Source organism: Canis lupus, chromosome 21 (genome assembly GCF_011100685.1).
Source record: "Canis lupus familiaris isolate Mischka breed German Shepherd chromosome 21, alternate assembly UU_Cfam_GSD_1.0, whole genome shotgun sequence".
Taxonomy (NCBI): domain Eukaryota; kingdom Metazoa; phylum Chordata; class Mammalia; order Carnivora; family Canidae; genus Canis; species Canis lupus.
This window is the reverse complement of record NC_049242.1, coordinates 30,078,914-30,098,988: the sequence shown is the minus strand read 5'-3', so window position 1 is coordinate 30,098,988 and position 20,075 is coordinate 30,078,914. Positions and strand designations below refer to the sequence as shown.

Below are 20,075 nucleotides of genomic sequence, written 5' to 3'. Positions count from 1 at the left end.
TCCTTCCTCCTCAAGTCCCTTTTTGCACCCTCACAACCCAATACTTCCTTGCTTTGGCCAGAAGCCATCAGGTAAGGTTGGAAAGAGTCTCTGACTTCCCTCATTTAGTTTGGAACCACATTTACTCACTCTCCACCAGCCTGGGAATGAATATTGGGTCCTCAGCCCTGCCACCCTCTGCAGTCATCATCAGCTGATGCCGTTTTTTAGCTCAGGTTTTGATAAAGTGAAAAGAACAGTCACCAGGGGTATTCAGACCTGCCAGCTCTCAAAGTGCTTAGTGGTAAAACTTGGAGAAAGGCCACAGAAGACACTTGTAAGCACACACGATCCCTCTGAATGAATTGTTTTCTTTTCCTGTAATTGCTTTTGCTTTTAACAATTGAAGAAGTTTTAAACAGGGTTCTCATGTGGTCATCTTACAATCCATTTGGGTCTAGTTTGGAATCTGACAACTGGAACGAAAAGAACCTTGGATTTGGTGCATACTTTGGTTTTGGTGCTGCTGCGTCTCATGGTCCTCAGCAGGGATCGAGAAAGAACTCAGTGTGCACAGCAGATCCCCGAAATTGGCGGGCTTGACTTCCTGGCAAATTGCTGCATTTTTCCACTTTTCTGTTCAGGACCACTAAATGCTGAGATGTGGATGCATACGGAAATAAAAGCGATTCATTGTGTTCTTAAAAAAAAAAAAAATGATAGTGTGTTAAATAAGAAGAAATGAGAAGCCAGGTCAGAAGTCTGGGAAAAAACCGTATTTAAAGGTTGAATTGAGAAAGTCCGGCCTGGGAAAGAGACCAAGAGTAGTAGACAGAGAGGTGGGAGGAAAAGAAGGGGAACAGCCATCATAAAAAAGAAAGGAAAACTAATAAAAGAGAAAGAAGGATGAGGGAGAAGGAGAAGAGGAGAGAAACGGAGAGAGAAAGGAAGGGGAGGAGAGAGAATGAGAAGTTAATTTCTAATGCAAGATTTCTAAGAAGGCAGGGGAGGTATGGAATCCACAGCACATGTGGAAGGTTCTATCTTTCAATAGGGGTAAAGACTCAATTGTAAGAGGAAGTTAGAAGAGAATAATCATAGATGGAAAATAAGTCACTGCCAACCAGCTAACAATTATTATTTTCTAGACACCATGCAGCTAAGTGTGGCTTTATGACCACGTTCTGGACAGTGGTTGTGGGCAAAAGTTATAAGTACAGCTTCAAGATCAAGCTTTTACAGGAGAGGAGTGGACTGCTTCTTCCTCATTGTCCTTTCCTGTAGGTTGAATGTGAATGTGAGGGCAAGCCATCTTCAGTCATGCCATGAGGGTGACACACTAGGGATGGCAGAGTGATAAGATGGTAGGAGCCTGGGTCTCCTATACTCAAGCCATTTTACTACCCCATGTTTTCTTGTATGAAAAAGAAACTGCAATCTTAAGGCCCTACATATTTTCTCTTCTTGCCATAACAACTTGTTCTGCATCTTAATTAACATAGTAGATGCATAGATTTAATGGGAGCTGCTGTCTTATATTTTTCTATTTTCTCTGTGGAGTTGGAGATCTGGTTATCAGTGAGTGGTGTATGTATGGGTGTGTGTGTGTGTGTGTGTGTGTGTGTGTGTGGAGAGGACTGAAATTCTAGTAGTCAAGGTGGTTTAGGAAACCTGTATAAAATGGGAAAGGAGAAATAGACGCTGGAGGAATATAATAAGATAACTGGGAAAGTATTGAGGACCGACCTAAGAGTTAATGACTGAATTTCTAGTGGTATCAGTTTTTCCAGCAGAGCTCAGAGGGATGCAAGCATGAAGAATGTTGATTGTTCGGTTCATCCAAAGTTGAGATTTTGCCAGTTGGGTGGGATGGAAAAGCAAAGGGACCAAGGCACAATGATGGGCCATGAAATCTTAGCGGGACGTTGAAAAGACAGAACTATGAAGTAAGAAACAAAGTCTAGCATGAGTAATAAATAAGTCGGCTTCAGAAAGTTGGAGTTGTCAGCAGTGAAAAAGGAAAGAGAGTAGTGCAAAAAACATATCGAGGAGTGACGAGGAGCAGGGGTGTATTGAGAGTGAAGCAGCTGCATCAGTGAGTGCAGAGGGCCCCAAATCTGTGTACCAAATCTGAGTTGTGAAAGGAAGAGGAGCCACGCCTTTCTGTAGAGGGTGTACCATCCTTAGAGGATTGCTGTCTTTAGTTAACATGGGACTTGGGAGAGTGTCCAAAGAAGCTGATGTTGAAAGATGGTTACTGAGGATGAAAATTCTCTGAGAAGCTTTCCGGAGTTAGGCACCTCTCCTATGGTCTTCTGTAACACCTTGTACCTCTTGTTATGGTAATTCTTACAATGACAGGTTTTATTTTTTAATTTTTATATTATTTATTTTTTAATTTATTCATGAGAGAGAGAGAGAGAGAGAGGCAGAGACACAGGCAGAGGGAGAAGCAGGCTCCATGCAAAGAGCCAGATGTGGGACTCGATCCTGGGACTCCAGGATCATGCCCCAGGCCGAAGGCAGGCACTAGACCACTGAGCCACCCAGGAATCCCCAAAACAGGTCTTATAATTGTCCTTTTGCTTGCCTGTATTCCAAGGCTCTGGCTCCTGCCATTTCCTCCAACAGGTTCTCAAACCACTCTCTACACTATTCTCATTACTTGTTTGCTGTCTTTATCCTCAAAGAACCTTGAATTGCTTATAGTTTCATGGTGTGTTCCATGTTGTTCATCACCCTTGTACCTCGCTCATACTGTCCCCTCTAAATGCAGATGGGTGATGGAGAGGTGGTGAATATAGATTGTTTCAAGAAGATGGTTCATTAGAGGAAAAAAAAAAAAAAAACACTTCCAAGGGATAGGCAGAGTGGAGAAGGGAGAATAAAGTGTGCAGAGGAGGGTATGAAAATGAGGTGCCGAGAGGGTGGAAGTTCATTTCTCAAAACCGGGAAATTCCATCTATGCCAGGGATTAAGTCAGCATTTAGGGAGATTGGGATTGCTCAGGATCAGAGCAAGGAGGGAACTGCAAACTCAACATGGGTGCCAAGAGGAAAGAGTCCTTGACCCTTATCCCAGAACAAGTCAGAAACCTAAGAGGTCAAGGAAGCAAGTGGAAGATGTCCTGACATAGGGCCAAGATCAGTTCTGAGGGAAGTTGCTATTGTGACTCAAGCCTTGATCTGCCAAGGTTGTCAGGTTTTTTGGTTTCTGTGTGTGTGTGTGTGTGTGTGTGTGTGTATTTTGAAGGGGAGTGCTGGCCCACCTAGTTTGACTCTTATAGCTAGAATAATTTACCTTTCCCTTGGGGAAGTCTCGATCACCTAGCTACTGCCACACTGGCTCAAGTGTGGGCACATGATCCTTCTTTCAATATTCTGTATCACAATTGAGATAAGAGGGGAACGTTTAAACAACACTTCAGTAAATGTTCTGGGGAAACAACTAAAGAGAGGAGAATATAGAGCCTAATGTACAGTCCGATAACCAGCTTTATAAGGTATTGCTTATTCTAGGGATCTTGCAGGCCCACAAAATTTATCAGTGCTTTTACCCAGGAAACCCAGTATTCACACACAGAGTGGTGTGAGGGTGGTGGGATAGGTCTGCCTCCAGCACCTCTGGCTTTGACACACACTGCACACACCCCCTCCCCCAAGCTGGGATCCAGTGCTAGGAGCGGAACCAGTCACAGATTAGTCCTTGAGATGCCCACTCACCCACTGGCTCAGTCCCTCCCTCTGTGGCTCATTAAGTTGCCTTCTCTCCACATCTTTCAAGGCCTTCTCTTGTCTGCATTTCTGTGATGTGCAGATATGTTTCTGTGCTGTGCTGCTGCCCACACACTCCCTGCCCACGTAGGAGGCTCTTCTCTTGGGATAATTAAAGAGGGAACAGGCAGAGAAGACAGACGGACTGGAGCCAGAGGAGGCAGAGATGTTGGTCAGAGGAAAGAAATGACAGAAAGTATCCCCTTCTGGAGCCCGGGGCTTGTCCTAGGGAGAGCAGAGCGCACACACAGGGGCTGGCTCTCACTGATGGTTACACTTGGCTTCAGACATGGGCTCTCGTGAGTAGGCCAAGAGGGGCCTGAATCTCTTGGGTCAGGGCCTCATTTGAAAGCTAAAAAAAGCCACAGGAAGGCTCACTCACCAGAGAGAGGGCTTCTATGAACACACCTGAGTTATTAACTGGTGGGGCCCTCGGACACCTGTTGGTGAACAGCAAGGTTGAGGACAACAAGCGAAGATACTCAAACTGGAATGACAATGCCAGACACAGAGAGGGCCCATGCGTGTTTGATGAAAAGCACGAGGATTTTCCACCCTGTAGGAGAGGGCATCCTGAATGTTCTCAGCCATTCAGTAGGGCGGCCCCTAGCAGGGCTGCCTCAGCGTCTGCCCTGGCACAACTTCGTCTGTAACGGCTTTTGGCATCATCACTGCTGCATCTTAGGCTTTGCTAAAAAATCAAGAGTTTTAACAAACCAGTTAAGACCACAATTCTGTCCCTAAGATCCCATTTCTCTGTCCCTAAGATTCTAGTTCTGCCAGCTTTAGGAGGCCAGGGCAGGAGGTAGAAGGAGGGAGGGAAGGGGAGCCCTGCGCCCTCTGCTGTCCAGACCTGGCATTGCCAGTACAGGCCAGAGGCCCCGGGCTGAGCTGGGCCAGACAACTTGTGCCCCCCTTGCCTCTGCTAGAGGGGTAGGAATAATCATCATAGCCACTGTTCATTATTAAGCACTTGCTATTTGTCAGGCATCAGCAGGAAGTTTACAGTCATTATCTCATTTACATTTTAATTCTCCAAGCATTTCTTTCAACAACACTAAACGATTGTGCAGGAGGCTGAGTCCCCCAGCAAGTAATTGATATTTCAGAACTAAAATCTGACTTGGATTGGTTCCAAGCTCTTTCCCATCTGTTGTGCTTTTAGGCCAGCCTAATACTTGTCCTGTCTTAAGCCTTGACTCTGACCCCAGCTCTAACTCGGCTTAACCATCCTTCTCTGATCAGAGATTCAGGCCAAACCCTAGCTTCAGCCTCAAGCTCGAATCCACCCACCTTGCCTTCTGCTCCTGGCACCTAGTGTTTGCACCAGATCTTTCCTTGGGTTGGATGGCCCTTTTCCCTATGAATCTGATTTCCTCCCAAGCTTGATACTTAATTTCCATCTGTCTTTTGGGCGAGCAGCCAAGCTCTCAGAAAGAAAAAGATAAAGTGGGGAGGCTGAAGAAGCCTCTGTGTGTGTGTGGGTGGGGTGGGTGGGTGTGGGTGTAGCTAACTGGGAATGTTGAGGAGGAGTGCACATTTCAAATCTTAGCCAGGCCAAGGTGCCCTGAGGTCATGATCCCAGGAAAGAAGTGGGTGAGGCCTAGATTCTGTGGGAGAGACAAGCGCTAAGCAAGAAGCCTCTGGGCTCTCAGGAGCAGGTCCTTGGACCGTTCGTATAGGAGAATTACAGCTCACCCTTGAGGGAATCTAGCAGCCACTCCAAAAGTTCTGCCCTCCTCCCACAGCTCCATGTGTGCAGATGCGAGAGCTGTGCTCTTCTCCAGAGCACTGGGTGGTCCTTTGTCTTTGGCTGCAGCCCTGATACCAACACTTCGGCACATTGGGCAGGCTTGTTGGTGATTCACAAGCTTTGCTCCACACTACTGGCTTCTTCTCTCTTGGTTACCCCCAATACTGCTACTGCTCGCAGTAGTCATTCTTAAGAAAGGTAGGAGCTTGCCTGGCCTCAGTCTCAGCTGAGGTGGTCCCTTTACTTATCTCCCTAAAGGAAACAGTAAGGCAGACCTAGGTTTTGTATTCCATGTGATTTGGGACCCCTGTGATATTGGGCAGATTTTCTGATCTCCCAGAGCCTTGGTTTCCTCATTTTAAGAGGTGGAAGTAGTCTCATCTTTCTCATGTAGTTGTGCGGATTAGTTGAGACAATGCACTTCATCCAGGACCTGGAATATAATAGCTTCTCAATAAGTCATATCTAATATTTTTAGTTGCTCTATGGACTTCAGTTTCCTGATCTGGAAAAACAAGCCTAATAATAATTTAAGCTTCCTAACGTTGTTATAAGAGATAATGAGGTAATGTATGAGATAGCAGTTACAAATGATTCCATAATAGTATGTAAAAAAAAAAAACTGAATCTTTCCTTGATTCCCCAAATCAGACAATTCTCATCTAAGCTTTTAACCACCCAGCTTATGGAAGCTTTAATCTCACTTTGTGTTTTCTGGCTTTCTTTTCCACTCTCTTTTCCCACAGTTTAGCTTCTTGCAAAAAGTCTCTGTGGGTTTTCTGTTGGACAGAATCTTTGGGGGAGAGGAAGGCCTGGGCTTAGAGACCGTACTGGGTTATACAGAGAATGCACCTTGCTCAAGGCTGTGTTCCCTCTAGGTGGTGCTGCTTTGAGGCTCCAGGGCCACTGAGCCAGTGTAATCTTTCTCCAGTTTCAAGGACTCAGTTTGTATTGTTCCTTATTCTGGGCCCCTGTGAAAGTGGGGTCCAGGGTGTTTTCCTCCCCAGAAACCCTGTGATAGGTGGAATTTTGGCTTCCCTTTCCTTGTCCTCTGGTGTTACTCCTGGCTTATGGCAAAAAAGGACTTTGTGGGTGTAAATAAGATTAATAATCAGCTGACCTTAAATTAGAGAGATTATCCTAGATTATCTAGGTGGACCTAGTCTAACCATATGAGCTCTAAAAAACAGACATCTTTCTCAGCCTTGCAATAGAAGGGGAAGTAAGAGATTTGAAGAGTGAGGAAGTTTTACAAGAACAACTTTGTTGGCTTGAAGATGAAGGGGCCATGTGTCAAAGAAACAGGTCTCAGTTTTACAACCAAAAAGGAATTGTATTCTGCTAATAACCTCAGTGATCCAGGAAGCAGATTCTTTCCCAGAGCCTCCAGAAAAGAGACCAGCTCACCCAACACCTTGATTTTGGCCTTGGAGGTCCTGAACAGAGGGCCTAGTTGAGCCACACTGTGCCAGAATTTCTGACTCCCAGAATTTTGAAATATAAACAAGTGTTGTTTGAAGCTGTTCAACTCATGGTAACATGTTATAGCAGCAAAAGAAAACTAATATAATGCTCAAGAATCCCATTCCTTTTCTTAGTCTTGGGGAATCCCCTCTCTTTAGGCTCAGAAGCTCCTGCTTCTTCAACTCTAAAGGTCTCACAGACAATTGGGCACAATTCACCTAGAATCCTGGTTGTCACCAACAAAAGATATGGCAGGGAGTTTCTGAAAATCTCTATTTTTGACTCTGTAATTCAACAAGTTTTGGGGCATCCGGGTGGCTTATTTGGCTAAGCATTCGACTCTAGGTCTCAGCTCAGGTCTTCAACTTGGGGTTGTGAGTTCGAGGACCACAATTGGCTCAATGCTAGGCGTGGGGCCTACTTAAAAAAAAAGCTTTAAGTCTAGAGGATACAAGGACTTTGATACTTTCTTATGATGGGAGGAAGGATGAAATGGACAAAACCCAAATGAGTATCTCAATAAAGTTTCCTGCCACATATACTCTTACCCTGGTATCTAATACACAGTAACTAATATTAATATTCTGTCTGTTGTGACCTAATTCAACCCAGTTTGATCCCAAGTTGTCAAAACAGTGTCTGTCATGCAGTGATGGAAATCACTCCAGCAATAGAGGATGCCAGCTTGGAATTGCTGATATTCAAGATGTCTTTTGGCATGGTGGTTCCACCCTGAGGAACCCTCCGCATCCTGAAATAGCAGAGGCAGAGCTAGATGCACATCTGGCCCCAGAAGAGTTTTGTTTCTCCATCTGGGACAGGAAAGATGGTCAGTTACCACCCTCCTCGTGCTGTAGACAGGATTCTATGGGGGGTGGTAGGAGCCACCTGTTCTAAGAGAGCCTTCCTTCTCTTGGGACAAGTGTGCACATTGTAGTGTGTCAATGGAAAGCTTATTCTCAGCTCCCTAAATCCATCAGGTACACAAAAATGGCCTGTATAAGATATCCACCCATTCTAGCTCAACACAGTTTGAGGGCAGAGACGGTAGGTACATCTCTTAAGAAATCGACATACATCTTTCTCCAACTTTGGGTCTTTATCTGTTTCAACTCCCATCTCTTTGGTTGTCAAGTACATAGTTGAGGACATACTATGTGTCAGGGACAGTTTTGGCCCTGAAGATACAGAGATGAACAAGATAGACTTAGTGCCAGCCTTCATATTTTGTGAGGAAGAGATGACAAATAACCCCATATTTTTAAAAGAATTAATGCAATGACTTGTAGTGCCTTCTGACACCTGGACTCCAGCCACAGCCTCAGTTCCTATGGTTCTGTGAGAAAGTTTTGTTCCAAGTCTCTCATGTCTGGGTGCATCTGTGTTATCTGCATCCACTATATTCAAAAGGTTGTTCAGTTTTGAGGACACCAACAGTTCTGAGGGAATGTCTCCATGACTAAACATCAGCAGATACTCCCACACCTCCTGCCCTGTCAGCACTAAGGGCCCTACCCTCCATTCTCTTGTACTACCTGTAATAATAATTCTTGATATTCTGTAATCATGGGCCAACCTGATCTGTGGTCTCACTTTCACGGGTTTTTGAAAATTGTATTACTAGCTATCCAACCATAAGCTCCCAAATCTTCCTGCCCAGGAAGTGGATGTCCCCACCTAAAAACTTTCCAGAACTAGCAAAAAGAGTTTTTTGCCCATTTTTTTTCCCTTGCTCCTTCTGCTTTCTCATCACCCTGGTGCTTCCCTGGGTGGCCCTGCATGGTGGTGTGCCCCTTCCTCTTGGGGACTGTAAGTAATAAATTCTTCTTTCAGTGGCATTGACCGCTATGTGTCATCACTCAGTCATACTGATGAATTAAATCCAAGGTACGTTTTAAAACACCACCTGGCACAGCTTAGACCAAAGACTGGCCAGGCCCTGGAGGAGCTCAAGTTGTGACTAGGGTGGTTATGATCTGGAGATTCCCCCCAGAGACCCCATGACACTCTCTCTGCCCCAAGTCTGCAGACCTCTGTCCAAGTATGCCACAGTTACTTAAAAACTCCCCAAACACTAATCTCCAGTGGTTTCCAATCATGATGTTCTACTCCACCTAGTCCCTATCTGCCGCTCTGTATTATAAAATACCATATAGGACAGCCTGGGTGGCTCAGCGGTTTACCGCCACCTTCAGTTCAGGGCCTGATCCTGAAGACCCAGGATTGAGTCCCACGTCAGTCTCCCTGCATGGAGCCTGCTTCTCCCTCTGCCTGTGTCTCTGCCTCTCTCTCTCTCCGTGTCTCTATGAATAAATAAATAAAATCTTTAAAAAAAACCCAAAGAGTAAAAAAAAAAAAGTAAACCCCCAAAAGTAAAAAAGTAAAAATACCATATAGAGGGACGGTTGGATTTCTGCCAGCACCAAAGCCAGCTCCAACAACTGACAGAGTAGAGCAGGGCTAGGTGAGTGGCCCTGTGAACTATCCTCCCTGTGAAATCAGTCCTGAACATGAAGTAGCTCTATTCTGCCCTCAGGCTCCAGGACTGGGCCAGAGGAAGGAAGAAGGAGAAGAGGTGTCTACTCTGGTCCACTAAGCTAGGTCAAATCACTCAGAGTTCACAAAGTTAAAGATACATACTCTGGAATGAAATATAATGGTCAGTGTGTATATGTGACTATTATCTATGAGAGCATGTGCACACTTACATCATGTGATTCATGATCCTGCTTTGCCTTGGCTCAGCACTGATTCTCAATTTATCATGTATCCCAGGCCCCTGTTGAATCAAATCTACCAACTACTACACAGCACATGCTCTTTTTTCCGGGTGACTCAGAATTCAGACAGAATTCATCCTGGCCCTCTATTGGCTTTGCCTTTTCCTGTCACTCCCAAAAATGCTTAATGAGGAGGCAAATACTTTATTGAAGTGCAACTTGCAGGCTACATTTGTGAACTCCCTTGTGAGAGGCATTTAAAGGATATCTGTAAAGAAAAGGGCTCTGGGTGTGTTTCTGTGTGTTCACAAGGGTGTGCACACCTGTGGAGGGCATTTGTGTGTCTATTGGTGTGTGTCTCAGTATATGGGTCTTTATGAGGTGCATGAATGCATATGTATTATGTGGGTATAAGACATACCTATGTTTGTGAGAAAGCATATGTGTTCTGAAAATGGGAACTCGAGAGTATTTTATATGGAATGCAGTCTTGAGTGCAATATGTGTATATGCAACTGTGTGTCTATGTGTGTGTCTGTGTGTCTATGTGTATATGGGTGTGTCTATGTGTGTATGGGTGCGCTGGGGAGTGGGATGCGAATGGGTGCTATACTCCTATATCTCTAGGTGAGCATTTATACCCCCAATTCATTCCCATCTCTGAACCTAGCAGACAGGATAGCAGAATTTCTGCCGGCAGGCTTTCCTACAACTCTGGATTCCCTTGGAAGTAGGGGTCCTAGGGATAGGAATGGGTCACTCTGGGTCTGGGAGTCCCTCCTGGCCAGTCCTGCCTTTTCCACCCTGGGAAGTTCCCTCCCCAGGCTCGCCCTCATCATCAGCTTCAGCCATTTCCTCAGGCATTGGCCACTCTCGAGTCTGCCACTCTAGCCGTTCAATGCGATAAGCGATCTTGAGTGCACTAGATTCCAACTCAGCAAGGAGGCGAGCAAATTTGGTCTGTAGATCATCAAGTTGCTGGTCGAGGCCTCGTAGTCGAGACTCTGTGGCTTCCTGTAGGGCAATCTCAGCTGCCTCAGCATTTACATCCAACTTGTTCATTTTGAGCAGGATCTCACGGCCCTTTTCTTCCATGACAACCTGGGCCTTTGGATATTCACTCAGGACTTCACGCAGGTCCTCCTTGCTCAGGCAAAACAGGTCTGAATAACCTAGACTCTTGATGTTGGCTGTGCGGCGGTTCCCAGACATGTTTCCTGTGGCCCATGGGCAGACACATGGCAGGACAGTTAATTAGGATAGGTGTCAGGGGTTTTTCATTCCTGAACCAGGACCCCTACCTCCGTATTTGTGCTTTCAGGCTTCTCTTTCTGCTTTATTAATTCTTTCATTTACTCGTTTACTGGGGACCAGGCCCTGAGATGGGTGGGTAATAGTGATGTGCCTGCAAGAATTCAGTCTAGAGGTGTTAGACATCTAATGGGATAGGAATAGTAACAAAACAGTATATAGCTGGTGCAGTGTAGAGGTGTGCATCCAATGCTGTGGGAAGACTGGTAAAGAGTCCCTGACAAGCTGGCAGAAGCTTTGAGGAAGCCTAGAGGGAGTGATGTCTGACTGAGCAGGGGTCAGAGGGGGAGGGCTGGGGGAGGGAAGAGATATCCAGGCAGAGGGAGGAGTATGAGCAGAGGGAGATGTAGGTAGGAGACAGGTGGCTGCAGCAAACTGTAAGCAGTCCAGAGGGGCTGAAGTACAAAGTGTGAAGAGAATGGAAAGAGGAAGGGAGAGCAGGGCACACTGGGTGTGGTAAACCACTACAGGGAGTTTACACCTTATTCTGAGGGCAGTGGGAAAGTACTGAAATATTTTGAGCAAGGGAGCTGTATTCACATTTTTAGGAAGGTATTGGTGAGGGGTTGCGGGGAAGATACGTTAGGCCGAATGCTGCAAAGCTCAGAGGAACTACCCTTTGTGAACACTTGCTATGCTTTAGACACTGTGCTGATGCCTTATCCATAGAACTCATTTAATCCTCACAAATAGCCCTTTGGGTTTTTTTTTTATTTTTTTATTTTTTTATTTTTTTTATTTTTATTTATTTATTTATTTATTTATTTTTTGCCCTTTGGGTTTTTGATATCATCCCCTATTGGATAGATGAGAAAACTGAGGCCTAATAAAGGGAAATGACTTGTCCAAAACCAGGTAGACAGCAGCTGACCGCATCCAGGAAATGGAGCTTGAAGGGTCCTTGGAGGCCAGATGTGAGGCCCTTGGCACAATTAGAGAGTGCAATCCCCAGGCTGACAGCCCCGTGGCTTCAGTCAGTGACAGCGCACTCACTCCTTGCCATGTCCCCCCATCTCCTGGGGCCTCAGTGTCTTTGCTTGTGTTTAGGCATACCGACACCTACTGCGCAGGTGGATAAAAGGAATCGGCGTGTCAGCGCTTAGTACTTGGCCTGGCCTGGAGTTGGTGGAGAGAACGGCAATGCCTTCCTTCTAACCTCCTTTCCATCTGGCTGTGAGAAAGTTTCTTGTACTGACTCCAAGTGTGTGTACTTATTATCTCAATGGCCTTGGACAGTTTCCCAAACATCTCTGTACCCCTATTTCCTTACATTTAAAATACAGGTAATGGTACCTACCTGAGTTACTGTGAGAATTTAGTGAGTTGGTACTTGTGAAGCACTTTGAACATGGCAAGTGGTGAGTGTGGCAATAAATATCATCTCTGTCACTTTCCACTGGTCTGTTGGTGCCTTGGGTTGACAGCCACAGAGCAGATCTACTTCCTCTTTCCAAGGATCCACCTTGTATGCTAACCTTGGCTCGGCTTCTTCTCAGGGTACAGACCCTCTGTGTCCTGCTTTTCTAGTGACTCAGGCAAGGGGGCAGGTTTCCTTAATCTGTAGGCCCTGGAGTACCACTTAGTGTCAGTGCAGGGTTCTGCTGTCCCCTCCCAGCCCTGTCCTGGAACAAACACTGGGGTGCCTACCTTTGATGTTGATGATGCTGATCTCCCCAAAGTAGAGCCCTGCACCAAGCACAGCATACTGTGTGACGCCATCATCTGCCACCACAGCCAACTGACCCTCACGGATGATGTACATCTCCCGGCCAATGTCCCCCTTGCGGCAGACATATTCTCCCGGCGAATAAGTCTGGGGCTGCAGCTTCAGTACCAGCTCCTCTAGCAGGCTGGCCTCACAGTTCTGGAAGATCTGCACCCGACTCAGAGTAGACAAGTGTACAGATACAGCCACTTCTGCCCGCAACCGCTCAGGCAAGTGCTGTAAGATGGCTACCTCGTTGGTCATCTTCTTGTTGATCTGCAAGTGCTGGTACCTGGGGACAAGGGCAGCAATTGTTCTTCACCAGCTCCTTAGATGCCTAACTCTATTCCTTCCGTTAGGATTCAGCTAAGCCTCAGCCAAGGGCCCAGTCACACTGAGATCTCACAGGGGTCATGGGAATACTTGACAGTTGGCTGATGAATATCTTCACTCCAGGGTCACTACACAGATATGTTTTGACCTCTTTTCCCTTACCCAGGGCCTGAAAGCCTCCAGTCGACAATGAATAAGATACCTTTTACCTACGGTCAAACTTTACCCCACCCACCATTCAGTGATGCCTTGTACCATCCCACTGCTACCTACTTCAATCACCAAACCCTGTATTTAACGGCCCCCTGCTTGAGTTCCTCTACTTGCTGACATTTCCTTTTGTTTATCCCATAATATGGACAACTATGACATAGTCAACCATTTTGTTGGCCATCCTCTGGCAAGTCTTGCTCTTCTCCCTTTAGCCCTTCCAGGGACTTCTGAGCCCTACCAGGCAGTGGCAGTTTTTATTCCAGGTTATCCTTCCTTGTGTATGAGTTCCTCTCCCTATAATCTCTTATCCAACCCAGTCCCCTAAGTCCAGATGCAACTAGTGGAAGACATTCTTTTCTAAGCCCTGCCCAGTGAACCTCTCAATGAATGCCATGCTTTAGTTGCCCTGCCTGGCCTGCTAGGCAGTAAGGACCCAGCCACCTTTCTCAGGCTTTATCCAGGACACCTCTCCCTGTTCTGGTCTGGGACCCCAGCATCCTCACCAGTCAATAACTCGCCGCTCCAGTCGGCGATTGACATGCTGCTGCTTCATGTACTTCTTCACCAGTGCATGGTCTGGATAGAAAGCTGCATCTGCAGTGTTCATGTTGTAGATGACAGAGCTCATGCTACCCATGATGGTGGCAAAACCCATGACAGCCAGTAGGAAGTCGCCCACCATGAAGAGGTACTCCTCCTCCCGCGCTGGCAGCGGCGTATCACCCACAGTGGTCAAGATCAGCGTGGAGAAGTAAAAGCTATAGAGGTACTGGCGCCGCAGACGCTCAAAGCCAGGCTGTGCGGGGTCAGGGTACACCCAGGCATCACGCCCGAAGCCCAGGTACCGGGACAGGGCAAAATATAGACAGCTGTTCCAATGGATAACAACAAAAATGTAAAGCATCAGCTTGGTGATGCGAAAGGCGTTTGGATAAGCTGTGCGGGTCTCTGTGCGGTCAAAGGCCTCAAAGAGGCGGGGCGCACGCAGGAAGCGGTTCAGCCTCACTGTAGGAGTGTGTGGGCCCAGACGCAGGAAGGCCAAGTCTGTGGGCATCAGGGAAGCCAGGTCCAAGAAGAAGCTCCAAGTGCGAACGTAGCGACTTGAAATCCTGCCTTTGTCCACCACCAGGATGCCCTGGTCCAAGAATCCTGGGGAGGAGGAGGTGGAGACAGGCTGGGATCAGCCATGAGATGGGGTGAGGTATGGGGCTGAGTCAAGGCACCGCTTACCTCACTAATAAGGCTGAGTGTGGGTGGGCCACCGTAAGACAGGGAGACAGACACGGGGACAGGATAGGGATGGACATAAACTTGCTCCAGGGTTTCTGGGATGGGCATAGGGGTGTTGTGAGCATGGAGGCATGCAAAACTGCTATCAGGGAGGGGGTCACTTCCTTGTGCCTCAAAGACCATCTTTAGGAAGGTAACATGGGACAAAGGGTCAGCCTTGGGCTCACTGACCTGTGTGAAAGCGCACCACGATGTCCAGTAGGTATAGCAGGTCACTTGTGTAGTCCAGCACTAACCAGGCCACCAGATAACTGTGTTGCAAATCAGGAAAGCAGGCTCTGTATGTCAGGGATAGAAAAGGTTGGCTCAAGAACACCCTCTGTGTAATGCAATCTCCCCAAGGCACTCAGCACTTTGCCCTGGGTCCTCTCTACCATGCTGCCTCTCCCTTGGGTCCTGACCAAGGGCCTGCCCCTTTCCTTGGCCTGACTCTTGAGCTCTTATCTCTGCTTAAGACCCTTCCTTCAGCACCCTGCCGAACCTGCACACGATGATGATGAGATTATACATTACTGGGAAGACCATCGTGTTCAGCCACCAGTAGTAGTGATCCCCAGATGGGTCGAGGACAGGCAGCAACTTCCTGTGGAAAGAAGAGGAGAAGCAGTGCTTCATTTTCTTCACCAGACATTCAATATTGAGTTTGTCACTGGGGGCATCAATAAGAATCAGACTCCATTCAGTTAGGTGGAAAGATGTGACACAGGGACCGGGATCTCTCACCTGGCCTTGGGTGGGGCAGGGGGGCTGGACTCCGTCGTCTTTACTTTGCTGTCCTGGTTCATGCTTCTGTGGCCTGATGCTTGGATGTGAGATACCCAGGGCCTCTGCTGATTGATGGGTGGCTTCAGGAGGTGGGGGCTACTGCTTGCCTGCTTGCCTGCCTTGAAGAGGCTGCCCTTGATCTCCAGCTGTGACTCTTCCCTGACTTCTGAAGCTCTTAGCAACACAACCAGGGCCAGCCCTTACTGAAGGGGCAGAGGCGGTGTGGCTCCAGCGCCCCGCCCTGTCTCCCAGGGCCTGGGCTTACACTTGCCCAGCTAAACATCTCTAATGAGGTCCCTGGAGGAGGTGGGGGTGCATACCTCAGAGGTAAGCCTGGGCCTTGTTTCTTCTCTCACCTGCCAAGCTGAACTACTTAGGGGTCTTCTAAGTCAGCAGAAGCGGGTGCCAGTGTAGGCTCAGTCATTCTGTTTTACTTTGTGTAAATTACCTGCTTGGGCCTCATTATTTATTCATTTAACAACTATTTACAGAATAGCTCACTTATGTCAGGTGCTGAACTAGTCTCTTGGGACAAAGAACGCTTGTCATATCAAATGTGAGTTCTGTTTTCATTTTCTGCACCCAACTTATCTCAATTTTTTTAAAAAACGATTTATTTATTTATTGGAGAGAGAGAGGGAGAGAGAGAGAGAGAGAATAACAGGAGAAGGGGCTGAGGGAGAGAAAGAATGTGAAGTAGACTCCCCTCTGAGCATGGAGCCCAACTTGGAGCTTGATCTCTTGACCCTGAGATCATGACCTGAGCTAAAATCAACAGTCAGACACTTAACTGAGTCACCCAGGCAACCCCACCTTACCTCAATCTTACTGGATGAGTGTGATGGGGGCCCTTCTTTGGGGATTTTGCCCTCATTCCTTTCTTATTACCTCTAGTACCTGATCCCATTAGCTATTTCATATGTTATCTAGATCCTCAACCTTCTTAATTTTCCCCTTTCTATGAGCATGCTTAAATCTCTCCCATAGCAAAACAAACAGTAAAGTCCTAAAAATTCTCCCTCATACTGATGTCCCCTTCACTTCTATCATCTTTTCTCAGTCATAATCAGAATACCTGCTATGTATGTACCAGGCCACTATTATGCTCAATGTTGGGGATAAAAGATGAATGAAACATACTCCCTGCCCTCTAGAAACTCAGAGTTTGGTAGGGGAAATAATCGGGTCGAGAGGCAGTTACATATCAGTTTGATGGGTTTCTCTGTTAGGTGGATATACATACAGCCATTACACTATAAGGAGGGTCCCAACTGAGCCTGGGTTCTGTAGGATGAACAGGAGTTAGGTCTAGAGATGGGAGAACAAAGAGCAAGCAGTAGAGGCAAAGTGCATAGAGGCTTTAAAAAACAAGGGTGATTGGGAGACATCAAATAGTTTCTGTAGAGAATGTGAGGGGCTAGTGGTGCAAGATGAAGCAGGCTGAGGACAGCCCAGGGAGAACTTTCTCAGCCATTTTATAAAGCTAGGGTTTTATCTTAAGGCAATGGAGAACCTGTGGAGTGTTTTGGATAGTTAAGTAATATGGTCAGATATGTGTTTTGAAGAATTTCATGGAAGAAATGTCTATAGTCTCCAACATTTTATTTTTTTTTGAAATCCTCTTTTCCCACAGCTTCTGTGACACCACAGTTTCTTGGTTTTTACTTATTTTTTCTCAGTCTTTTTGTAAGCCAGTCTGCCCATCCTTTCTGTGTTGGTGTTTTTTTTAGGACTATGACCTAGGCCTTTCTCTCTTTCCATGCTCCTAGCTCTCTCTGGCCAATCTTAGTCACCCAAAGGATTTCCTTTCCTACCTAATGACTCTCAGGAACTCGATCTATACCTCTAACTGCTCACTGGATGTCCTCCCTTGGATATTCCACAGTCACCTTTAGCCCATTGGATCTATAACTGAGCTATTTTCCTTTATCTGTTCTTTCTCTTGTAATCCCTCCTTCTGGCCTTCAGCCCAAACATCTAGCACTAGTATTTATTATTATTACTCTCATTATTATTAATGTCATGACATTGTGGCAGTTTCTAAAAATGGCCACAAATTCTTTGACACTCCTCCCTTATGAATGTGTCAGCCAATAGAATATAGCAGGAGTGACTTCTGAGGCTGAATCATAAAAGGCTGTGCAACTTCCTTCTGGTTCTCTTGGGAATTCTCATTGTTTGGAAGCTCCATGTCAGGATACTCCCTCTTGGAACCTAGCTGCCACATTGTGAGAAGTGCAAGCCACAAAGAACAGTTGTGTCTCTGTACTGTGTTTGGCAGTCCCAACTGAGCTCAGCCTTTGAGTTGTCCCAGCCCTTGTTCACATCAGACATGTGAAAAAGAGTGAAGAAGACTCAAATAACTCTAGCCACCAGCCTCAAGTCACTCCCAGGCATTCAGGTGTCTTATAGGAGGCCCCAGGCATTATGGACTAGAGATATACCATTCTTGCTGTATCTTGGTTGAATTCCCAGAATCTATGAGCATAAAGAAATGGTGGTTGTTTTACACTACTTAGTTTGGGATGATTTGTTATGCAGCATAGTAACCAGAACAAACATATATATTAAAAAGTGCACATCTCCTAAGTATATAGATTGATGAATTTCATGAAGTGAACACACCCATGTAAGTGGCCTTCACAAGAACCCTACTCTGCCCCCTTCCAGTCTGTGCTTTCCAAGTGTAATCACTAGCCTGACTTCTAATACCATAGTTGAGTTTTGCCTGTGAATAAACTTATATAAACTAAGCATCAGTTTTTAATTTTTTTCCCTTTCATATTCATCTAGTCCTCAAGCCCTGGTGCCCTACCTTCTAATATCTACATGTCCATTTCTCTGTAACTTTATTACTTCAGTTTGGGCCTTCTCAGTTTGACCATGTATAAAATTCTTTACAGTTCTATGCTATCCCAAGGATAAAATCTGAACTCCTTCACATGGCATGCAAATCTCCTGTTCCTGACCTTTATCCATGTCTTCAGCCTCATTGCTGTGTTTCCTTTGCATGTTGTCTAGGCTCCAGGCATGCTGTACTGATTGTAGTTCCCAGAGCACCTTCCCACCTGTTGTTCATTCTTCCTTGCCTTAGTATGACTGATCCTTTGGGCTGAAACTTCCATTTCTTCTTTTTAAATGCTTTTTATTTTAAACTAATTTCAGGCTTGCAGAAAGTTGCAAAAAAGGTACAGAAAGTTCCTGTAAACTCCTTAGCCATGTTCCCTTGTTCTCATCTTATATAACTAGAGTACAGTGATCAAAACCAGGGAGTTAACATTGGTACAATACTTTGAAATAAATCACAGACCTGATCTGAAACTTTCATCTCTGTATCTTAGTTTACCACATTCTTGCTTGTTCCTAGACATCATTTACTCATTTTTCTTTGGGAAGATTTTATTTATTTATTCATGAGAGACACACACAGAGAGGCAGAAACATAGGCAGAGGGACAAGCAAACGCAGGACTCGATCTCAGGACCCTGGGATCATGATCTGAGCCAAAGGCAGATGCTCAACTACTGAGCCACCCAGGTGCCCCAGACATCATTTACTCCTGATGGTTTTCCTAAGCCCCTTCGCCCTTCTTTCCCTTCATACACACAAGCCATGCTAAGTGCTGCTCTTTGATAGCAATTATTACACTATATTGCAATGGTCTGTCTTAAGAGAATATGTGGTCTATGTATACAATGGAATATTCCTCAGCCATTAGAAATGACAAATACCAACCATTTGCTTCGACGTGGATGGACCTGGAGGGTATTATGCTGAGTGAAATAAGTCAATCGGAAAAGGACAAACATTATATGGTCTCATTCATTTGGGGAATATAAAAATTAGTGAAAGGGAATAAAGGGAAAGGAGAGGAAATGAGTGAAAATATCAGTGAGGGTGACAAAACATGGGAGACACCTAACTCTGGGAAATGAACAAGGGATAGTGGAAGGGGAGGTGGGCGGGGGGTGGGGGTGACTGGGTGACGGGCACTGAGGGGGGCGCTTGACGGGATGAGCACTGGGTGTTATTTTATATGTTGGCAAATTGAACTCCAATAAAAAAAACTAAAAAAAAAAAGGGCTGAGGTCTTGCAGGACAGAGATGGGTTCTAGTTGATCTGGAATCTTGCCTGGGGTGGGGGTGCTTATTCCTTGCTCCTTGAGTGACTGAACAAGACGGTGTCCAAGGCGAATCACGGGACAGCGGGTGTTGGGAAGCTAGGAAGGGGAGGTCATCGCCCCGGCACTGTCCAAGTCCTGCGCGCAGTTGGGGCAAAAACGACCTGGTCTGTTTGCAGTCAGCGCTCTCTTGGGCTCAGCTTTTCCATAGGCCCCGCCCCCCCCCCCTGACTCCTCCCCGCAGGCCCACCCTTCGCTCTAGCCCCGCCCCCCGGCCCACTCTTCCACCCTCAGCACCGCCCAGGACCATTGGCTCCGCCCCCCACGGAGTCTCCCGGGCTCAGCTCCCTCCTCAGCCCCGCCCCTGGCCTGTCCCTGCCTCTTAGAGTCGCGGCCCTCCCTCAGGTCCCGCCTTCTGCCCTCCGGTTCGACCTTTCCTCCTCAGGCTCCGCCTCCGCCCTACGGGCCTCCGCCTCCCCAGCAGTCTTTCCCTGTGACACGCTGGAGTCCTTCAGAGGGGTGGGGTTTAGGGCGCGAGGGGGCGGGGCCCGGGGAAGAGGCGGGGCTCCTTGCTCGGAATGCCGTCGGCGGCCCCGCCCCTGCGCTCGGCCGTTGCCAGGAAACAAGCTTCGACGCTCCGGCTCTGGA

At 46.7% G+C, this 20,075-nt stretch overlaps 1 protein-coding gene across 3 annotated transcripts; it reads right to left on the bottom strand.

Moving 5' to 3' along the window:
* CNGA4 (cyclic nucleotide gated channel subunit alpha 4) lies at positions 1-20,013 on the bottom strand. 3 transcript variants are annotated; one of them, XR_005375698.1, is made up of 8 exons: positions 15,265-15,914; positions 15,023-15,124; positions 14,713-14,819; positions 13,755-14,400; positions 12,648-12,997; positions 10,811-10,906; positions 4,161-4,443; positions 1-679 (listed from the first exon to the last, which is right to left on the bottom strand). XR_005375698.1 is itself a non-coding variant. In XM_038568874.1 (7 exons), the coding sequence occupies exons 3-7, from the start codon at positions 15,064-15,066 to the stop codon at positions 10,446-10,448; spliced, it is 1,608 nt and encodes a 535-aa protein (XP_038424802.1). In that variant the 5' UTR covers positions 15,067-15,124; positions 19,439-19,565; positions 19,860-20,013; the 3' UTR covers positions 9,341-10,445. The 3 variants fall into 3 exon arrangements, 2 of the variants coding, with proteins under 2 accessions (XP_038424802.1, XP_038424801.1); XM_038568874.1 differs by lacking the exons at positions 1-679; positions 4,161-4,443; positions 15,265-15,914 and adding exons at positions 19,439-19,565; positions 19,860-20,013 and having other exon boundaries at positions 9,341-10,906; XM_038568873.1 differs by lacking the exons at positions 1-679; positions 4,161-4,443 and having other exon boundaries at positions 9,341-10,906; positions 15,265-15,913.
* Between the last annotated feature and the right edge of the window lie 62 nt (positions 20,014-20,075).